The sequence below is a fragment of the Alligator sinensis genome, unplaced genomic scaffold (genome assembly GCF_000455745.1).
Source record: "Alligator sinensis unplaced genomic scaffold, ASM45574v1 scaffold153_1, whole genome shotgun sequence".
Lineage (NCBI taxonomy): Eukaryota > Metazoa > Chordata > Crocodylia > Alligatoridae > Alligator > Alligator sinensis.
Window position 1 is genome coordinate 704,963 of NW_005842099.1, and position 17,517 is coordinate 722,479.

A 17,517-nucleotide genomic window follows, 5' to 3' on the forward strand; every position below is an offset into this window, starting at 1 on the left:
CCCCCCCCCCCCCCCCTACTTTTTAAAATATCTCTGGAGATTTTCTGTTCTTCTGTTGCTTATGATGGTGTTTGTGGTGGTAACTGTTTTAGGGGAAGTCTTACTGTAAACTCAGGTTTTCCTCTTCCTGGTAAAAGAACCATTTTTTTCATGTATTTTTGGGTAATGTTTAAGATGACATATATAAGGGCTGGTATCCGCAAGCATTATACATATATAACTTCTGCTATGTGCCTGGAAGATATAGCAGTAACTCTAAGAGTGGGTCCCTGTTCCGGTACAATTTGGAAATCATTCTGACCCTGATTGGAGTGAGGAGAGAGGGGCAGGGAAGAATTTATGCACCTAAACTCAAAAAATCTCTGGTCAGATGCAAAGTAAGACAGGAACCCTTCTACAGGGTACATAGCATCTCCACAGCCACTTTTCCAAAGCCACTCTACTCAAGGGTCTGGAATAGCTTCCACGGGTGCTTTTTACTGTCCCCTGCCTGCTACAGAAGTGGTTCTCAGCTCAGGTGCCGTGGCACCCTAGGGTGCTTCAAGACCCTTTCAGGGGTGTTGCACAACCAGGAAGGTCACTCTGCCTACGTTAGGGTTCTCCGACAAGTCTTAAGGAGACAGAAGTCCCTGGTCCTACTGTAGCCTTTTCCAGTCTGACCTCACGTGGTGTCTTCCAGAAACAGGCGTGTAGGATAGATGGACCTGTCCCATGCATCTGTTTACAGGAGAAGCATGGGGGGCCAATGTTGCAGCAACCGGTATTAGATGGATCAGGCAGCATGGCTCCCTGTAACTCCTAAGACTTGCTGTATTCAGATATACCAGTTTTGGCAGTAGGAGTGGGGGACTCCAGTTCCATGGACCAGCAGCCTGAGCTGTCCTCTGTAGTTGCTCCCTGGGGCCAGCTGGCTCTCAGGATCAGGATGCGTAGCAGTGAAGGCAGCTGAAGGAGGAGTGGTGGTTCCTTGTAAGGGAAGCCAGAGTTTGCTGGAGATCTGAGGAGATTGCCTTATGAAGGCAGGAGCCATACTTGCGGGGGGGGAGGGAGAGGTGGGAAGTGATAGGATGGGATAGTTTAACCCTGAATTGTGCTGCCCTGAGCAATGCCAAGCACAGTGAGGAGCAGCCTTCAGTTGAATGGCAGCAGAGGGTCCAAGCAACAGGACCTCATAGAAAGGCAGCCTCTCTTTTCATTAATCAAAGCCCATGAAAGGACTGAGAGTTCCTAGGGGCAGGAACACCTATGGCAGAAGACAGCTCAGGAAAGCTTCCTGTCCAATCTATTCCATTTTGGGGCTCCCCTACAGAAAGGATGTGAACAAATTGGAGAGAATCCAGCTGAGGGCAGTGAAAATGGTTAAAGGGCTGGGGGATATGACTACTGAAGAGAGGTTGAGGGAACTGGTATTTAGTCTGGAGAAGAGAAGACTGAGGTGACATTTAATACTGGCCTAAAACTCCCTGAAGGGGGCTTTGAAAGAGGATGGAGCTGGACTGTTCTCAGTGATGGCAGATAACAGAACAAGGAACAAAAGTTTCAAGTTGCAGCAAGGGAAACAGGTTAGATAGGGAAAACTTTCTTACTGGGAGGGTAATAAAACACTGCAACAGGCTACCCAGAGCAGTTGTGGCATCTCCATCCTTGGAGGTTTTTAAGACCTGGGTAGACAAAGCTTTGGTTGAGATGACTGGTCACCTGGATGAGATGACTGGTCACCTGGCTGGGGTCACCTGACCCCAGATGTCTTTCCTGCTCATGCAGGGGGCTGGACCCAATGATCCTTTGGGGTCCCTTGCAGTCCTATGAATATATGATTTAATTAGGGATGGTTCTGCTTTGAGAGGGGGTTGGACTAGATGACCTCGTTTTCTTTCAACCCTTATTTTCTATGATTTCCCTGCCTGCTGCTCCACGTTACCTAATTTCAGAAATGTTGTTCAAAACGGGCTGGGATTGGCTGGAAAGGGGAGGAGGAGCAGGGGTGGACAAGAGTGCCTGTAAGGCAGGGAGGTATGTCGTCACCAATGATTTAGGTAGGACCGTCCCTACTTACAGGCTGGGGCCCTGGTCTTTGGAGAGCTGGAGCTCAGCACTTCTGGAAAATCAGGTCCCTTTCAAGTGTCTCAGCTGAACCCAGCAAAAACTGGAGTGCCCAAAACAGTGATTCTTAAGCAGAACACTCCTGGGCTTTATACATCAAGGCAAATGTTGGGGAGAGGAGGCATGTCTCCCTTGCATGGGGAAAGAGAGGCGTCCTCTGTCTGTATCCACAGAGGTTCTGCTAAATTCCAAGAAGTTACGGAGTCTAAAAAGGTTGAGTCTAAAAGCCTTGGGTCTAAAAAGATGAGAACCACTGCCCAAAAGCAAATGGCTGGAGGTGGTAAGTGAAGGTTGATTCTGCCTCCAGTGAGCTCGGTGGGGACTTTGCTTTGTGCAGAGCTCTCTGGGCAAGGAATGCTTTGGTTTGCTGTTAAGGGGTCCTAGGAGACTAGAAGAAAGGTTTATGGTCTCTTTACAGAGCATGATCCTGACACATGTTGAGAACCTTCCAACTCATATTGTGACTTTGCAGCTGCTCCGTCGGTATCTGTCAGGAGAAAGCCAACACTTCTCACATTAGTGATAAATAAAGCTTCAAAAAATCTGTTTTAAATTCTCTCTTTATAATGAGATGTATGCCTGGCTGTCCTAGGCACCTAGTTGAAGTTGTACCCACACATATATATCAAATCTTTGCAGCAGAAGGAAAGGGTTGCTAAATTTTCTCTTTGCAATTTGTTGTTGTCTTCAGTGGCTTAAGGCAGTGGTTCTCAACCTTTTTAGACTCCAGGTACCTCTCATTAGACCCGAGGCACTCCTTGGAAAATGTCAGTTCTTAGTTTTCACTTATTTTTTGACTACAGAAAAATAGAACACTTTTTCTGTTGCAGAGAATTTAGAAAGAGCACACAGGTAAGAAAGTTTTTGACACTATTTGTATTTGAAATCTCTGGGTTTATCTTGTGAATCATGTTTGCACACCTAACAGTACTAACATTGTGTTGCACCTTTGAAAGGATCTCAAGGCACTCCTGAGTGCTTTGGCAACCTGGTTGAGGGTCACTGTCTTAAGGTCACTCTTTTGCCTTTGTTGGGTCCTTTACATCTTTAATGTTGCATTTTGGATTACTTCATCTGATTTACCATGGCATCTTCTTTTCTGAGTTGCCTTTTTCATGCCTCACCCCTTATGCTAGTGCTGTGTTTCAGTTGCCCAGAGGTCTTTGGTTCTAATCTTATTTTTAATACACCCAGTGACTTCTTTGGTATTTTCTTTTGATCATCTTCCATATGCATCAAGCCTGGAGCCATATGTGTAATCCTGCAGGCTTTGAAAGAATCCTGTTTGTGAAGATGGATTTGTAAGCAAGATTTTGCCGATTGCTTTGTTTTTGAGCAAATCCCTGTGCTAGTGGATTCCACTGAACAGTTTTTGGCAGCAGAGAGAACCAGCAAATAGGATGCAAGATGCAGATCCTGGTAGCTTAATCATCAAGGACATATTTTATTTTGACTAAGTTACTCCTAAGGATAAGTACTTTTGCTTTGATGTGTCATTCACAAAGATGGACTTGTAACAAATCAAATATAATTATTCTAGACCTCGTTTAGACAGAACTCCAGAGCACTGTGTATCAGTATTCCAGGATGTTTATCTGCTCATAAACTCTTTTCTTCTTTAATTAGAAAGGCCTACAAGATTGATTAGAGAGGTGTTTAGATGATAAAAACTGGATTAAATATTTGAGCAGCATTGTACCTAGCTGGATTCTATTTCATAACTTTTTCAGAAGGGTTGAGAGTTTGCTTTCCAAAAAAATAAAGCCAACATTTGTTCACATGGAAAAAATCAATACGATCAAGATTAAAGAAAGAGATTCATTTATGAAGTGGTCTTGACTCTAAAAATATCTCCTTTTTGGTGTTGTGCATGGCCTGTTTCCAGAATACATTTGTGATTTATTCCCTAAAGAAAGAGAGCTGAGTTTAAATTTAACTTGGACATAATTTTCTTTAATGCTGGATGTTAGGAAAAAATGTGTGAAAAACTGATGTTTTGGCATTGATAGGTCCCCAGAACTTTGCTGTTGCATACTTGCTTTTCTTGAATGTAAATCTAAAACTATCACACTGCACCAAAACCATTATTTACAGTATGTTTTGCAGCCTGATCAGTGGTTTGGTACCAAGTGCTCTGAAATATCATACAAGAAAACAGCCTTCAGTTTTGAGTCTTAAGCTTCTGCACTATTAGAAGTGCTGCTGAAGCAGTAGTACACACATGCTTGGCAGAATCCTTTTGCCTGACCCTAGGTAAAGCCTTTTAGGAGTTTTTAGGAGGGGGCTGCATGGGGAGAGTGATAGAACCGTGCATTGTTCATCAGTAGCAGATGTCCCTCTGATACTTGGATGAGCTTGGACACGTGTGATTTGTCACAGAGTTGCTGTGACCAAGGTAGGTGGTTCTTCCAACTCAGAGACGGAGAGTAATTGCACCTTCTTGAGTTTGACATAGAATTTAAGGTCCTGTAAATCCATATGCATCTAGACCTTTGATTGTGTCATCTTATTTCCCCAAATGCTTTGGAACTTTAAGAAATCAATAAATAATGCTTTGTTTTGAACTTCAAATGTAAGCTGGCTTCCTAAAGGAAACTTCTACAAGGACCAGAAATATTGGACTGGGCCCTGGTTCATGAGTGGGAACCAGGGACTAGTGTGAGAGTTGGTGCAGGAAGCCAGACATGTCATCTAATGAGGATACTGGGGAGGAATTAAATTAAGCCTGTTGCACAATCTGACATGCTTTCATAGCCTGCATTGGAGAAGGGAAGTCAAGGCAACCTTGGGCGTTGGGGCAGGGATTATAAATGGAGTGGGAGAGGAAGAAATAAAGGGATCATCTGTAAATGATCTCTTTTAGTCTCCTAAATTATCCATGTTTTCTAAGTACTGGAGGCATCTACGAGTTTGGTAGCGCACCATAATTACAACACATAAAGTATAGTACCCATACTCAGAGGTACTAACTTAATGTGTTGTAATCAGTGCTACTGCACATTAGCACCGGTGCACATTTTCTAAGTGATGCTAACGCGCAGTAGACTAATTCTACTGCATGTTAGCGCATTAGCACAGTTTTTTGTGCCACACTAATGCTCAGTAGAATTAACTTTCATGTAGACATGCCCACTGTGTACTGCCAAACTATAAGAAACTGATTCTGGTGATGAGCATTTTCTTTTAAAAATGAACTGGTATGATCAGTTACCTCAGAGGATAATATTGGTTATATTTGCTGCTATTTGTGTTGATAAGAAGGGCAAAGGCTAAGAGACGTAAATTGTACGCCCTTTTAAAAACAAGTTATAAATTGCAGATGAATGCTGCCTCACTCCTTCAAATTTATGCCATACAGCTCTGAGTAAGTAGAACCATTTTTTCTTGTTTGTCACTTTATAGTACCTAAATAATTAACAGTCATCCCTTGAGAAATTGTGATAGTAGAGACATCATGTAAACTGATCCAGTGATCTTTCCTTTGTTTTTACATCCCGTTGAAACCATACTTCGTTTATCTTGTAAAACAAGCATGTGTTGGGAGAGATTTATCCTGGAGGTGCCCTCATTTGGATTAGATTTTAAAATCCTGATTGCTTGTGATAATTAAGGTCTCTTGACACTTCTCAGAAGAGAAAGGGATATGAATTTCAGTGTCTTAGCAAAGTCCTGAATGGTTAGTTTTATTCAGTGTACTCAAGTTAACTTCAGTTTCTCTTGGATACGGTAGACTTTCCCTTCCTGTTTATGCCTGAAAAGTAGGTTGTTGCCTATGAAAGCTCATGCCTCTGAACCAGTTAGTCTCTAAAGGCAGTGGTTCTCAACCTCTTGGGACTCAAGGCACCCCTCCATAATTTTTGTGAACTGAGTGACACCCAGTTTCAAAAACAAATTTATATATTATATTACAGAGGGGCCAGACAGTGGAGGTGGGGGATTGGCCAGACAGGGACCAGCTTGAACCTGCCCTTGCCTACTTATCTTCTTACACCTCCCTTATCAGCACACACCCCATGCGCCCTTCAAAGGATCACTGCTGTAAAGTGCTTCCCTGCCCTGTCTCTGCTTCACTTCAGACTAGCATGGCTAACTACCTCCCATTCTGTCTGAAGCTTGTTCTGTGCTCTGTACCAGGGCTGTCCAACTTGCTTGGCCTAGTGGGTCAGATCTGGTCTGTGGGGTTTCTTGTGGGCAAGAGGATCCACTTCTGATGTTAGGGTGGCAACTTGTCAGTGCAGCTCTGGAATTCAGGGAATGAATGCCACTGTCATCGTTTGTCTGCCTCCCTCCCCATTTTTCCTCCTGTTGCCAATTTGAGTCTCCAGCAGTGACCCTGAATTTGGTGGTGGGCAACGGTGCATGGGGGCTAGCAGTTCACTGCTGGTTTCTGGAGCATCACAGTGGTTGCGGACACCTTGCCAGCCAGCCTGACAGACAGCAATTTAGCTCCTCTCAGGCTGTAGGAGGGCTGTCAGTTGGACCCTGCTCTTTACCACTGACACATTTCAGTGTGTGCAGGGGGGATTCATATATGTGTATATAATGCGAATGAATAATAGCTGCTGAAGGAATGTGGTGTTGTTTTGAATTAAATAATATTGTATGCATGTAAGAGACTGCAGTTTGTTTAAAAACTAAATTACAAAAGGAATTAGGGCAAGATGAGGTTGATTTTAAGGTCTAGAAAGAACAGGAGATTGTTTTGTTTATTCTCCTAGCCCACTGATTGTTAATAACGATCAGAGAAAGTCAGCTCTCGCACCTGACCCCAGTGGCTTTTCTCCATCTATTTATTTAATATTCATTGGGTAAAGAGCAGTGGGATAGGGTTTTTTTTTCCCCATTAGCAGCAGTGGGTAGGGGCAGAAGCTAGGGCCCCCTCCCTTTTAGGGTGGCATCTGTCTCACTGAATCACCCACCTGCTGGCTTGGTTTTCTGGCCCACATACCTTCCCTGCCTAGCTACCTAATGGATAGTCCTACAAAAAGTGGGCTGGAGACTGCTCTGGACAATGCCTTGTGCTCTGGTTAGAGCACTTTGCTGGGAAGCAGGAAATGCAGGGTCAAATACCCTCTGAGTGCAGGGGCTTTTGAACCCAGGTTTCTTGTTCCTTGATGTTACAAACTTACCCCAAAAGTAGGACTATTTTGGGGTGCTCTTGCACTGTGGTGCACAGATATTTTCCCAAATTAGATTTATTACTATGGTGTTTGGCCTCTATTGGTAGCTAATGCTAAGCTGTGTTTAATTTTATCATTTCCATGTTGGTAGGAATCCTAATATTTGCTTTGAATGTATTTTTATAATGTGACTGTCAAGTAATTACTGAGTCAGTCAAGTGAGTACTGATTAGGCATCAAGGCTATACCACAGCTGTTCACACCTAAGAGGAACAATGTCTGGCTCACTGAGGAAAAAATAAACTCTGAGAATTCAATGTTTGAGGTGGCTGTGCATATTGGTCAGCCAAAGCGGGTGGATGCATATGTGAGTCACGCTTTATCTCAAACAGTGGTGGTTTAGATTTTAAAGGGAAGAAAAATTAGCTGAGGAGAAGTCTAATCAGGCTGATATTTCACTTCATTAGGGAAAATAAATGAAAGACTGTTTCTCTCTAGAATAATTAATTGTTAAGGATATTGGATTAGTAGTGTATATTTCTGAAAGGAAGTAAATATTTCCTAGATATAGTAGGGACAGGAGATACGTGAACGCTTGGCCTAATAAACGGATGTGTATCTGGAGAGAGAAAGTTATCTGCATAATATACATATACTCTCCAAGAATTGAATAGAACAATATAGATGGATGGATAAGAAGAAGATAATTAAGGCATGTCTTGAGAGGGAAATCATTATCTAAGGATTCCTGGGGTGATTTAGCCCCCCAGCTGACAGAAGCTGGGTAGTACAAGCTGACAAGCTGCTTGCAGAAAATCCTGATGTCAGATCCAAAAGTTGTATTTTTAAGGGGAAAGTGGACGGTAAGTTCATATCTAGTTTTTTTTTCTCATGTCTTAGTCTTAATATACAGTCACAGTTTTTTCTGATGTGTGTCATTTACTCAGTCTATCTTTTTGCTGTCTCTTATATCTTCTGTGCTAACTGGTATTTTGGAGCAGTTGTTAATTGCAGACTAGTTACTCCTATGGGGATGAGGACCCATATTCATTCTGAACAATCCAGACAAGATTGTGATTCATTAACCTACCAAAATGTCCTCTGTTAGAGCTGGTAGGGCCTGAATATAGACAGATGGAACTGAGTTAGCTCCTTGGTAAAACTCAGTTTATTCTTAGTGGTCTATCGTCAGACAGTGGAGAGATATTTGGACCTAAAGGACAGCCCAGAAGGTGAGAGAGAGAGAAAGTGAGAGCACGAGAATGTGTTGGGCAAGTACTCTAACCAGTAAACTGTTGGGCTAAAAGCTGGATGGGACCTCTTCTCCTCTTCCACCCCCATTTTTGCCTAGCACATGCACACCTGAGGATCCTAAGTCCACCACAAAGGGAAATAGAATCCAAACTGTGAATAAGTGGCAAAAATTGCTTTTCTGTGGGTGCATCTACATGTGTAATTAATGTGCATGAATAAACTCTGGAGCTTATTGCAGAGCTCCAGAGTTTCTTGCTCCTGGGTGTGCATCTGCATGTGTGCCTGGGAGTGCAGTACACTGATTCAGGTCAGAGCAGCCCCGGCTGGCGAGGAGGTTTGGGGGTCAGCCGGACAGCCCAGGGCTGCTCTGACCTGGCTCAGCGTGCCGCGGGAGGGGCTGGCTGGGGCATGAGGGTGCTTCAGTGTGGGGCTAGCCGGGAGACAGCCCTGCACTGAAGTGCCCTCGTGCCTCAGCCAGCTGGGACAGCATCTACACGTGTGCTGCTGTGGAATTTTTTACTCCACAACAGGAACTTGTAAATGCTGTAAATACAAGTACTATCCTGCTGCATAGTAAATGAGTTAACTCCGGGCACACATGTAGACACACGACATTTACTATGCAGCTAGTTAGACAGCTGCACAGTAAACATCTCCCATAGATGTGCCCTGTGAGTGTGTACATACCACTTAGGTACATAAAGGTGAATTAGGATTTAGCCTTAGACAAAGGGAATGTTTTTGTGGTTATAGACCCAATAGGAACATCATGGCAGAATGGTTAAGGTGTTTCACTTCAGAGGTGTGAGACTGAGCCTTGTACCAAAGGCTGGCGCCTCCATCCCCACCCCCTGGTCAGCTCTGCTATAAATGGGTGCTTTGTTTTTGAACTGGGACATCAAAGTTGGCTGGATGTGATGGTAAACCACATCACTCCCTTATGTACCAGTGGCCACATATATTGATGGTGCCCTGTGGGTCACATAGGTTTTGACAGACTTTTAATTTGTTTTTGATAGATCCAGTAATGTGGGAAACAAAGAAAAGGATCTGAACTATGGTAAAGTCAGACAGATCCTTAGGAGACTCATGCCATTAGGAATTAAGGTTGTGAATTTGAGGGAAATTAAAAGGACCAAGATTCAAAGCCAAAGTGAAAGGAAATGGTGACATGTACCTCAAGGGAATAATAGAAGAGAGAGAGGAGGTAGACAGACATGGGAGAGGAAAAGGTTGTTGGGAGTATACAGAGCTAGGGGTCAAAGGAAAAAGAGAAGACTGCCTTTGGCTAACAGTTGCGGGGAGAGGGGATGTCAGGTTTCAGTGGAAGGACACAGAAGAAATTAGAGAGAACATAAATTCGATGTTTTTCTAAATTAAATCAGGCATTCTAGAGGGGAGCAGAGCAAAGGGATCTGAGTAATAGTTTGGTGAGCCAAGCAGGTAAAGGAAGGAGCAGGAGAGGGACTTGGGAGAGTGGAAAGGCCAGGGTTTGGACAAAAGTTGTCAGAGGCAAACAAAGAGAAAGAGTTGTGATGATGGTTTATAAGGAAAAGAGGAGAGAGGTGTGCCGGTGCTAATGTGAGGGGGGAGAGAAGATTGTAGAGTGGAGTGGGAGCAGGAGACAGGAGAGGGAATAATCACATGATATAGGGAGATAGGATGAGGAAGGAAAAGGAATAAAAGGTAACAAAAAGGACTTAGAAGTGTGACAGAAGCTAAACAATAGAGTTCCATTTATTGAAATGGTTTTAAAAATTGAAAGGCATGTTTGGGCGTGTACACTGTGGGCGTATCTTTCTATAGATAGATAGAGCCCACAGTGGGCAGCCTGCACCTGCCCCCTGCTCCGTCACCCACAGGCTCTGCTACGGCTGTGCCACCCATTGGGGAGGGGGAACTGGGCTTCACACTCTACTCAGCTAAAGCAGCTGCTGTCTCTGATGGCCAGCAGCCAGGGCTCAGGTGCTGCTATGGGGGGAAGGGGGCTGTGGACCTGGGTACCTGGCCCTGTAGCCTTGGCAGCGGGGGACCCCCTCAGAGGACAGGGGGCTGTGAGTGAGGAATGAAGGACATAAAATATCGTGTTCAACCGATACCTATATACACAGTGACGTTTCATTTTAATCATTGAAAAATATGGGGTTTTAAAATCAGAGAATTTGTGATTTTTTTTTTTTTAAACAAAGAATACCACGATCCTGGATCAATTGGTGTGTACTTGTAAGAGTTCATAAACTTTCATAGTATTTTCCCACTAATAGTGCTTGTTGATGTGCTCTGCTGTCTTGAAATGCTATTTAAAGTGGTAAGAAAAAAGCACATACAATAAACATATTAAATAAAAATGTATAAGATGCATAGCTCTAAACTGGTCTTGATTACCTTTATTTTAATGGAAATTATTTCATATCATTGGGTATGGAATATAATGTTTCAGCAGCAGGCAGGAGGAAAAGTAGTTTCCTGTGTTGCACGCTTGTGTTCCTTGTTTTATGTTTAAAAACAGCAATGCATAACTACAGCATAAAAGTGCTGTTCACAGTTGAGCTATACTATTAAAATGCTTGGCTATCTAACCATTTGCTTTAATATTTTTCCTACAATGCTCATAGACTAAGAAATTTCCTTTTAGTGTGGTGCTTGGAAGTGGGGTCATAAATGAGCTGCACTTTGAGATGCTAGTCCTTCAGGCATAATTTTTACTTAGAAGTGTTCTGACATCATTAAGAAAATAAAACTATAACAGGTTTATATTAAAACCAGACCATACACTGGATTACTTCTAATCTGCCGTAATTCCTACATGGCTGTGAGTATTACACTGTTTTGGAATAAAAAGAGAATGAGCATGACAAATAAGCATATATAGTCACATGATTTTTTTGTGTCTGAAAAACCTTTTGATCACAAACATGACCCAATTCAGCCCAAATTAAAAGAGTTTGAAATGAGATCTCTTTGCAGTATGAATGCACTAGTGGTCCGGAAACTGCCTATGATCAAAACAGACTCTCTCTCATTTTGATACAGGGAATTTATTTAACGCTCTTGTCCTCTGCTCATATTTCCTTTCTAGGACACATTGAAGCTACCTACCCAAATGTAGATTTCAGATCAAGGCAAAGAATGTATAAAGAAGGGATATTTTATCAATCATTGGTGTATTAGAGATGTAATAAAATAAAGTCAGAAGCCTTGTTTCATCTCTCATATCCTTCTAATTTTCCTACTCGGTATTTCTCTCATACATCTCTTTCTGCCTCCATGCTGCATCCGCCACTTGCACTCTCCAAGGTAGAGCTACTAGAACTCTTTTTTTTTATTATTAATATATTCATTCCCTGTGATGGATTAAAACACAGTTACTTGCTAGGTACTAATGCTTTGAAAGCAGTGTGCTCATTATCTTTCTATACAAGCAGCCATTATAAAACTATTACCTTTTAGGACCCCTATGTTATTCAGTCTATTTTAACAACCTCAGGGAGTCTACTGAAATATTTCTTTTTATTTTGTCCCTATAAATTATACTTTACAAGTACAATTTCCCTGCAATAAGACTTTCCATTTATTAGACCTTTGCAAAATAGTGTTTTTGTTAGATTGTCAAATAAGTGGCAAAATAGAAATCATTATCTTCTTTAGGTCTTTCTTTTGCTCCATACTAATTCTCTAATATTGGAAAACGCACATACAAATCCCAGAATGTTTTCTTCTTTCGTTACCTGAAAATTTGAAGAGAATAGTTCTGAAAATTGATTTTTCTTATCGGAAGTTTTAATGATAGATTAAGCATTACTCCAGACCAAAAAAAAGAGGAAAGTAAATAAATATGAGTTTGCATTTGTATATTTTTAGAACTATTTTATTGCATATTATTGCATTTACGAGAGAGCAGAGCTGTTGATTTGGTTGTTCATTGAACCATATATTTTATGTGCAGCTTAAACATGGCTTTTTTGGAGGAAAATGTATGCCCTTTAATTGAGGTCCCATATAACGATCAGACAAGGAGTCCAGCTATGAGGCTGGGGCAAGGTGTGCTACCCTAGGAACAGCCATTGGAGACATTAACACCTCTAAACAAGTTGCAGTGTTGTCCGGGTTCTGTGGGGAGTGCCCTTTGTTACATCTGGGTTACTAATGCATCTTCTGTTCTTCCCTGAGCTACCATATGGGCTTTTTTATGCCCAACCAGCTTTTTAGGCAGCCAGTACTGATGACAGAGATACCCAGTCTGTCTCCTTATGTTCTAGAAATGTATATTTTGTTGAATACTGTTAACATGTTGTAGAGACAGAGTTACAAATGTTTTTGGCCATCTCTGTGTTTTAGCAGTAGAAGGTAGCATAATTTAGCCTTCTCAATCTGGTTTTAAAATGACAGCTAGAAACTTTATAAAATGAGGTGGAAGGTTTTTTGTTTTTGTTTTTAATCTGCCACACTTTAATGTGAAGTTTCTCTTGCACCATTTTTAGAACCTATAAATGTGTCTAAAATTGGAAAGAGAGATTGCTTTTTTCAGTGTTGTGTCTATACCACAGTAATGTGAATACTAATATGGACATGGCTGCATGTGCTCCTTTCTTCCTCTCCTCCTCTTTACCTCCCAAGGTAGGTTTCCACAGGATGGAACTCAAAATCTAGTACCTAATCTATACTAGAGCTCTCATCACTGCTGCTGCAATAGGAGCTGAACTGGTGTTGGTAACAGTAGAAAAATTTCCTGTTCAAGATTAGGCCTTCTTTAAGTATCAGTGGCATCCTCAAATGTTGCAAAGGAAATACAGAGCCTTGAAACTGGGTATTAGCAGTTAAGTAAAGGCAGAACTTATGTTTTTTAAAACATATCTAACTCTTTTTATATCTGCTTTATAACTTAAAAAGTGCAGTGTTAATCATTTGGGATTCTATTAAATTTTTATGATTTATTCTACAAGGTGGTTTTTCAGTTGTTATTGAATACACTTTTTTGGCAGTGTGTAGAGGCCAACCAAGTGATGTACTAAGCATTGCATTTTGCTAAATGGTGTCCAGATAAATAGCAAACAATAGTCCTTGCCCAAAAGGCTTTACATTTACATGTTCTCTGAGTCTGTAAAGACAGTGTTAACTCTCATGCTGTCTGCATTACTCCTTTTTGTTTCAGGTAATGGGCCTCATCATGACCGATGCTGCGTTTACAATGAAAGCAACTTTGTAGATGGAGTTTACTGCCTCCCAATAGCACACTGGATTGAAGTTTCTGGACACACTGATGAGATGAAGCACACAACTGACTTCTATTTTAACATTGCAGGCCATCAAGCCATGCATTACTCCAGGTAATAAGAATAATATATGAATTCCTAAGACATGGGTCATTTTTTAGGCAGCCTGTAGCAGGTTCAGGGATATGCGTAGCTCATACATGCAGTCTTTCAGGTTTGCTTATCATCTTTCCCAGTATCTTTATTCCCCAGGAGCAAACTCTGTCCTGGCAGGAGTCCACCTAAACAACTCCGTGTATAAACCAAACAATTATATTACATGGGGTCTTCTCCCAGACTCGAAGAGAGTCCTTAGGTTCTGCCGCAACTTGCCTGCTCTCTCTCTTGTCCCTCCGGTCCCTTCAGCAACAGGAAGTTCCACTCAGTCCCTCTGCTGCACGCATGTTCCTATGGGAAAGAAGCACTCCTGGTATGAGCTTGGGGCTCCTTCATGAGCTGACCTGCCAGCTGTCTCCCATTCACTCTGCTCTTGCTTGCATCTCTCAGCTTCCAGCCCGCAGCTCTGACTCCTCCTGACTGAATTCCCTGGGAGTCTTTAACTCGGTAAGGGCCAGCTAATTATTCCCTGCAACTGGCCCAGTCCTTCTAGCAAGCCTGTTGTCAGTTGCTTATCAGCTGCAAGTGGGCTTCAGCCCCTGAAAGCCTGCAGGCTGCTGCAAGCCATGGGTGTGCGAAGTGAGCAGTATTTGATTTGGATGAAGCCCGATTCAGGGGACAGTGATTTGATTCGTTGATTCAGATTACTGTCCCAATTCAATTCAGCTGAATTTGAAGATTTGATTCTGATTTGGAGAATCAGTGATTCAGCCATAGACCCAGCATATATATTTTTTTTTCTATGTACCTTGAGGTACCAGGTGTGGTGCGTGAACGCTGAGATGGTGGGGCAGATGAAGCATCCCATGGGAGCGTGGAGACCCGTCAGCCATGGGGGGATCCTGGGTGCCTGCCCAGACCCAGGAGGCACCAGTCACCGAGCCGGGATGCTGAGCGGGGAGGGTCCCCCGTGCACTCTTTGGTGGACCTGAAAGTGGACCAGAATTAATTCTGGTGCACTTCCAGGTCTGTCACCAAGTGCACGGAGGACCCGACCTCCCCCCCCCCAGTGGGATGCTCCAATGCTCCATCTGCCCCACCATCTCAGTGTTCACGAGCCGTGCCTAGTACCTCGAGGTACATACAAAAAACATATAAAGCTGTGTCTATGGCTGAATCGTCAAATCTCTCTGAGAAGAATCCAAGGCTACCGATTCGATTCAGAAAAATAAATGGGTCTCCTGATTTGATTCGTATTCGGAGATTCAGCTGCCAAATTGGGTCAAATCTCCTTCAAATGAAATCAGTGACCGAAGCTTCGCACAGCCCTACTACAGCCCCCTGAAAACATGCAATACAAACTGCAATTTCATGGTTGTGTTCACACCATTTAGGCATGTAAAGTGTCTGCCCTTTAGCCTTTGGTCTTTTGTGTTTGGGTTTGGAGTCTTTTGCCAAGTACAGTTTGTTGTGGCAGTACATGAGATGTCTCCGGGTACCAGGACTTTACTATGCAACATCTTAAGTTCCTGGATTTTAAATATTACTTCTCTTGCAAAGCTGTGGATCCTGCTAATGATGACACAAGTTGTGTCCAGAACTGCCCCCATTAGCTCGACTTTTATTAGTTCTAGATCTTCATTTTCCAAAGCTCTGGCTTAGTAGGACTCTGGTACAATCGTTCCTGTTAACCCTTTTGAGGGAAAGAAGAATCCCTCCTCTAAGACCGGAAGCAGATCTTTCATAAAGCAGCTGCTAAAAAAAATGGGACTAAATTGCCTTTTTGTTCTCACTCCAGTAAGACTCCATGGCATGAATTGGGAACTGATGCAACATGATACTCACACATTTGTACTGTATCAGGAGAAAAGATTTTTGTTGTCCAGCACTGAGACTATATCTTATGAGACCAGCATATTATTCTCATGCTTTGATATGGATATCAACTTCTTCCTCAGCACCATCTGCCACACAAGCAACCCTAACATCTGTAGAATGATAGTTTTGCAAAATCATCTATATCTGTCCTGGGGGAATTAATTGCCCCAAAGAAACTCCTAGTTTTGGAGAAGTATGTAACTTATTCCTTGATTTCAGCTGGCTTTAACATTCTTCTCATACATGTGCCACTGTTTCAATGGCACTAACAACTTCTGCAAAGATCAGTCCTCCTGCCTCTGCTGCCCTACAGTTAGATGTGGAAGTCCCATATTCTAATCAAACTCACAGTTCAATGGGGGAGATCCCTTGCTTATTCTTCTAGAGACATGGAGTTTTTGGGTCAGAAGAGGCATCTAAGCTTGCATGCAAATGCAGTCATTATATGTAAATTGACTAGGAAGAATGGCTTTTTTTAATTAATGAGGTGTTATTGGAACCTGTCAAGAATATTTGGCATACCAGCAGCACTCACTCCAGCCTCAAAGAAACCCAACAAAAGATAGCGTGTGGCATCTGTCTGAGCAGAATATATTTATTAATGCTGGTTCTATCCTGCCTTATGGCACTGAACAAGAATAATGGATTATGCAACCAAAGATGACTCCTCCCGAGAGAGCCAAAACTATTACATCTACTTGGTTATAAAAGTTGTTTCTCTGCATATTTACAATTCAGCTCTGCATTCACATTATGATTTCTTAAATTGTAATAAACTTACAAGAGGCAAGGATTTTTAGTGATTTCTTTCTCAAGTCTGAGATCTGAGGTAGGGCACTTGATGCCTGAAAGCTTGTCAGGGATCTCTCCCAAGTATACAGTTGGTCCAGTAAAAGATATCACTAAAAGTCTTTGCCCCTCATTCATTTCCTGGACCATTATGGCAATGACAGTAGATTTACAGACTTTTTGATAAGTTGACACAGGAATGTAAGGGAGAATTTACTTGCAGTAAAAGCAGATGGTGGCAAGAACATCTTTGCAAGCAGCTCATGCTGCTGCACATAGTAATCTCAAAATCCTGGCTTCCCTGCTTCAGAATTTTGCAATTCCAAGGGCAGTTCGGTGAATAGAAGAAGGTCTCCTATTTGAGCTCCAGGTTTAGTGCAAATATAAGACTATTTAATGCAAATATAAGACTGTTCCCATGCCACTCTTCACTCCTTGAGGGAATATATATCTAAAATAAAATAGAAGTACAGTCCTACATTAGATAAACAGGATGATATTTTATTTTACCAAAGATCAACAGAACCATTTAGAAAAAGGTAGTGCTTCCAGGAGGAAAACTTTCAGCAGTATCTTCCTCCACATACCAACCTACATTGACTTGTAAACCAACCTGTAACCAATAATGGTTAAAATCTGTGAATTAAAAATTCTTATGGATTAGACACCGAGAGTCTCAGACCTTGATATTTACAAACTCAGGGTTCACAGAAGGTCTCTGAGCTGGTTGTTTTGTACAGTTTCTTTCTACACCTACCCCTCACTTCTATGAGCATGGTTTACTAGGCATATGTAGAACTGGAGTGACCATATTTTGAAGAAAATCTGGGATGTGGGGCATGTACCTCTAGACCCACCTATCCACACAAACACCCTGACCACGATCCCGTGGCTCTCAGGAGCCCTGACGGTGGGGCAAGACAATGTAGAGGCCCACATCAAGGCTCTGTGCCCTGTGTGGCTTGGGTACCTGTATGGGGCAAGCCGGGATAGCCGCCCACTGGCAGCAGCCTCATGCCTGGCTGCTGCTGCTCCTGGGGAGGCCCCAGGCTGCATGTGGTAGC

At 42.5% G+C, this 17,517-nt stretch overlaps 1 protein-coding gene across 3 annotated transcripts in view; it reads left to right on the forward strand.

Moving 5' to 3' along the window:
* EPM2A (EPM2A, laforin glucan phosphatase) overlaps positions 1-17,517 on the forward strand; it is a 104,404-nt gene that overhangs the window by 49,917 nt on the left and 36,970 nt on the right. For all 3 annotated transcript variants that reach the window (XM_025204871.1, XM_025204872.1, XM_025204873.1), the window contains one exon: positions 13,630-13,804. In XM_025204871.1, coding sequence (XP_025060656.1) covers positions 13,743-13,804 — 62 coding nt within the window. In that variant the 5' untranslated portion in view covers positions 13,630-13,742. The remainder of the gene's footprint in view (positions 1-13,629; positions 13,805-17,517) is intronic.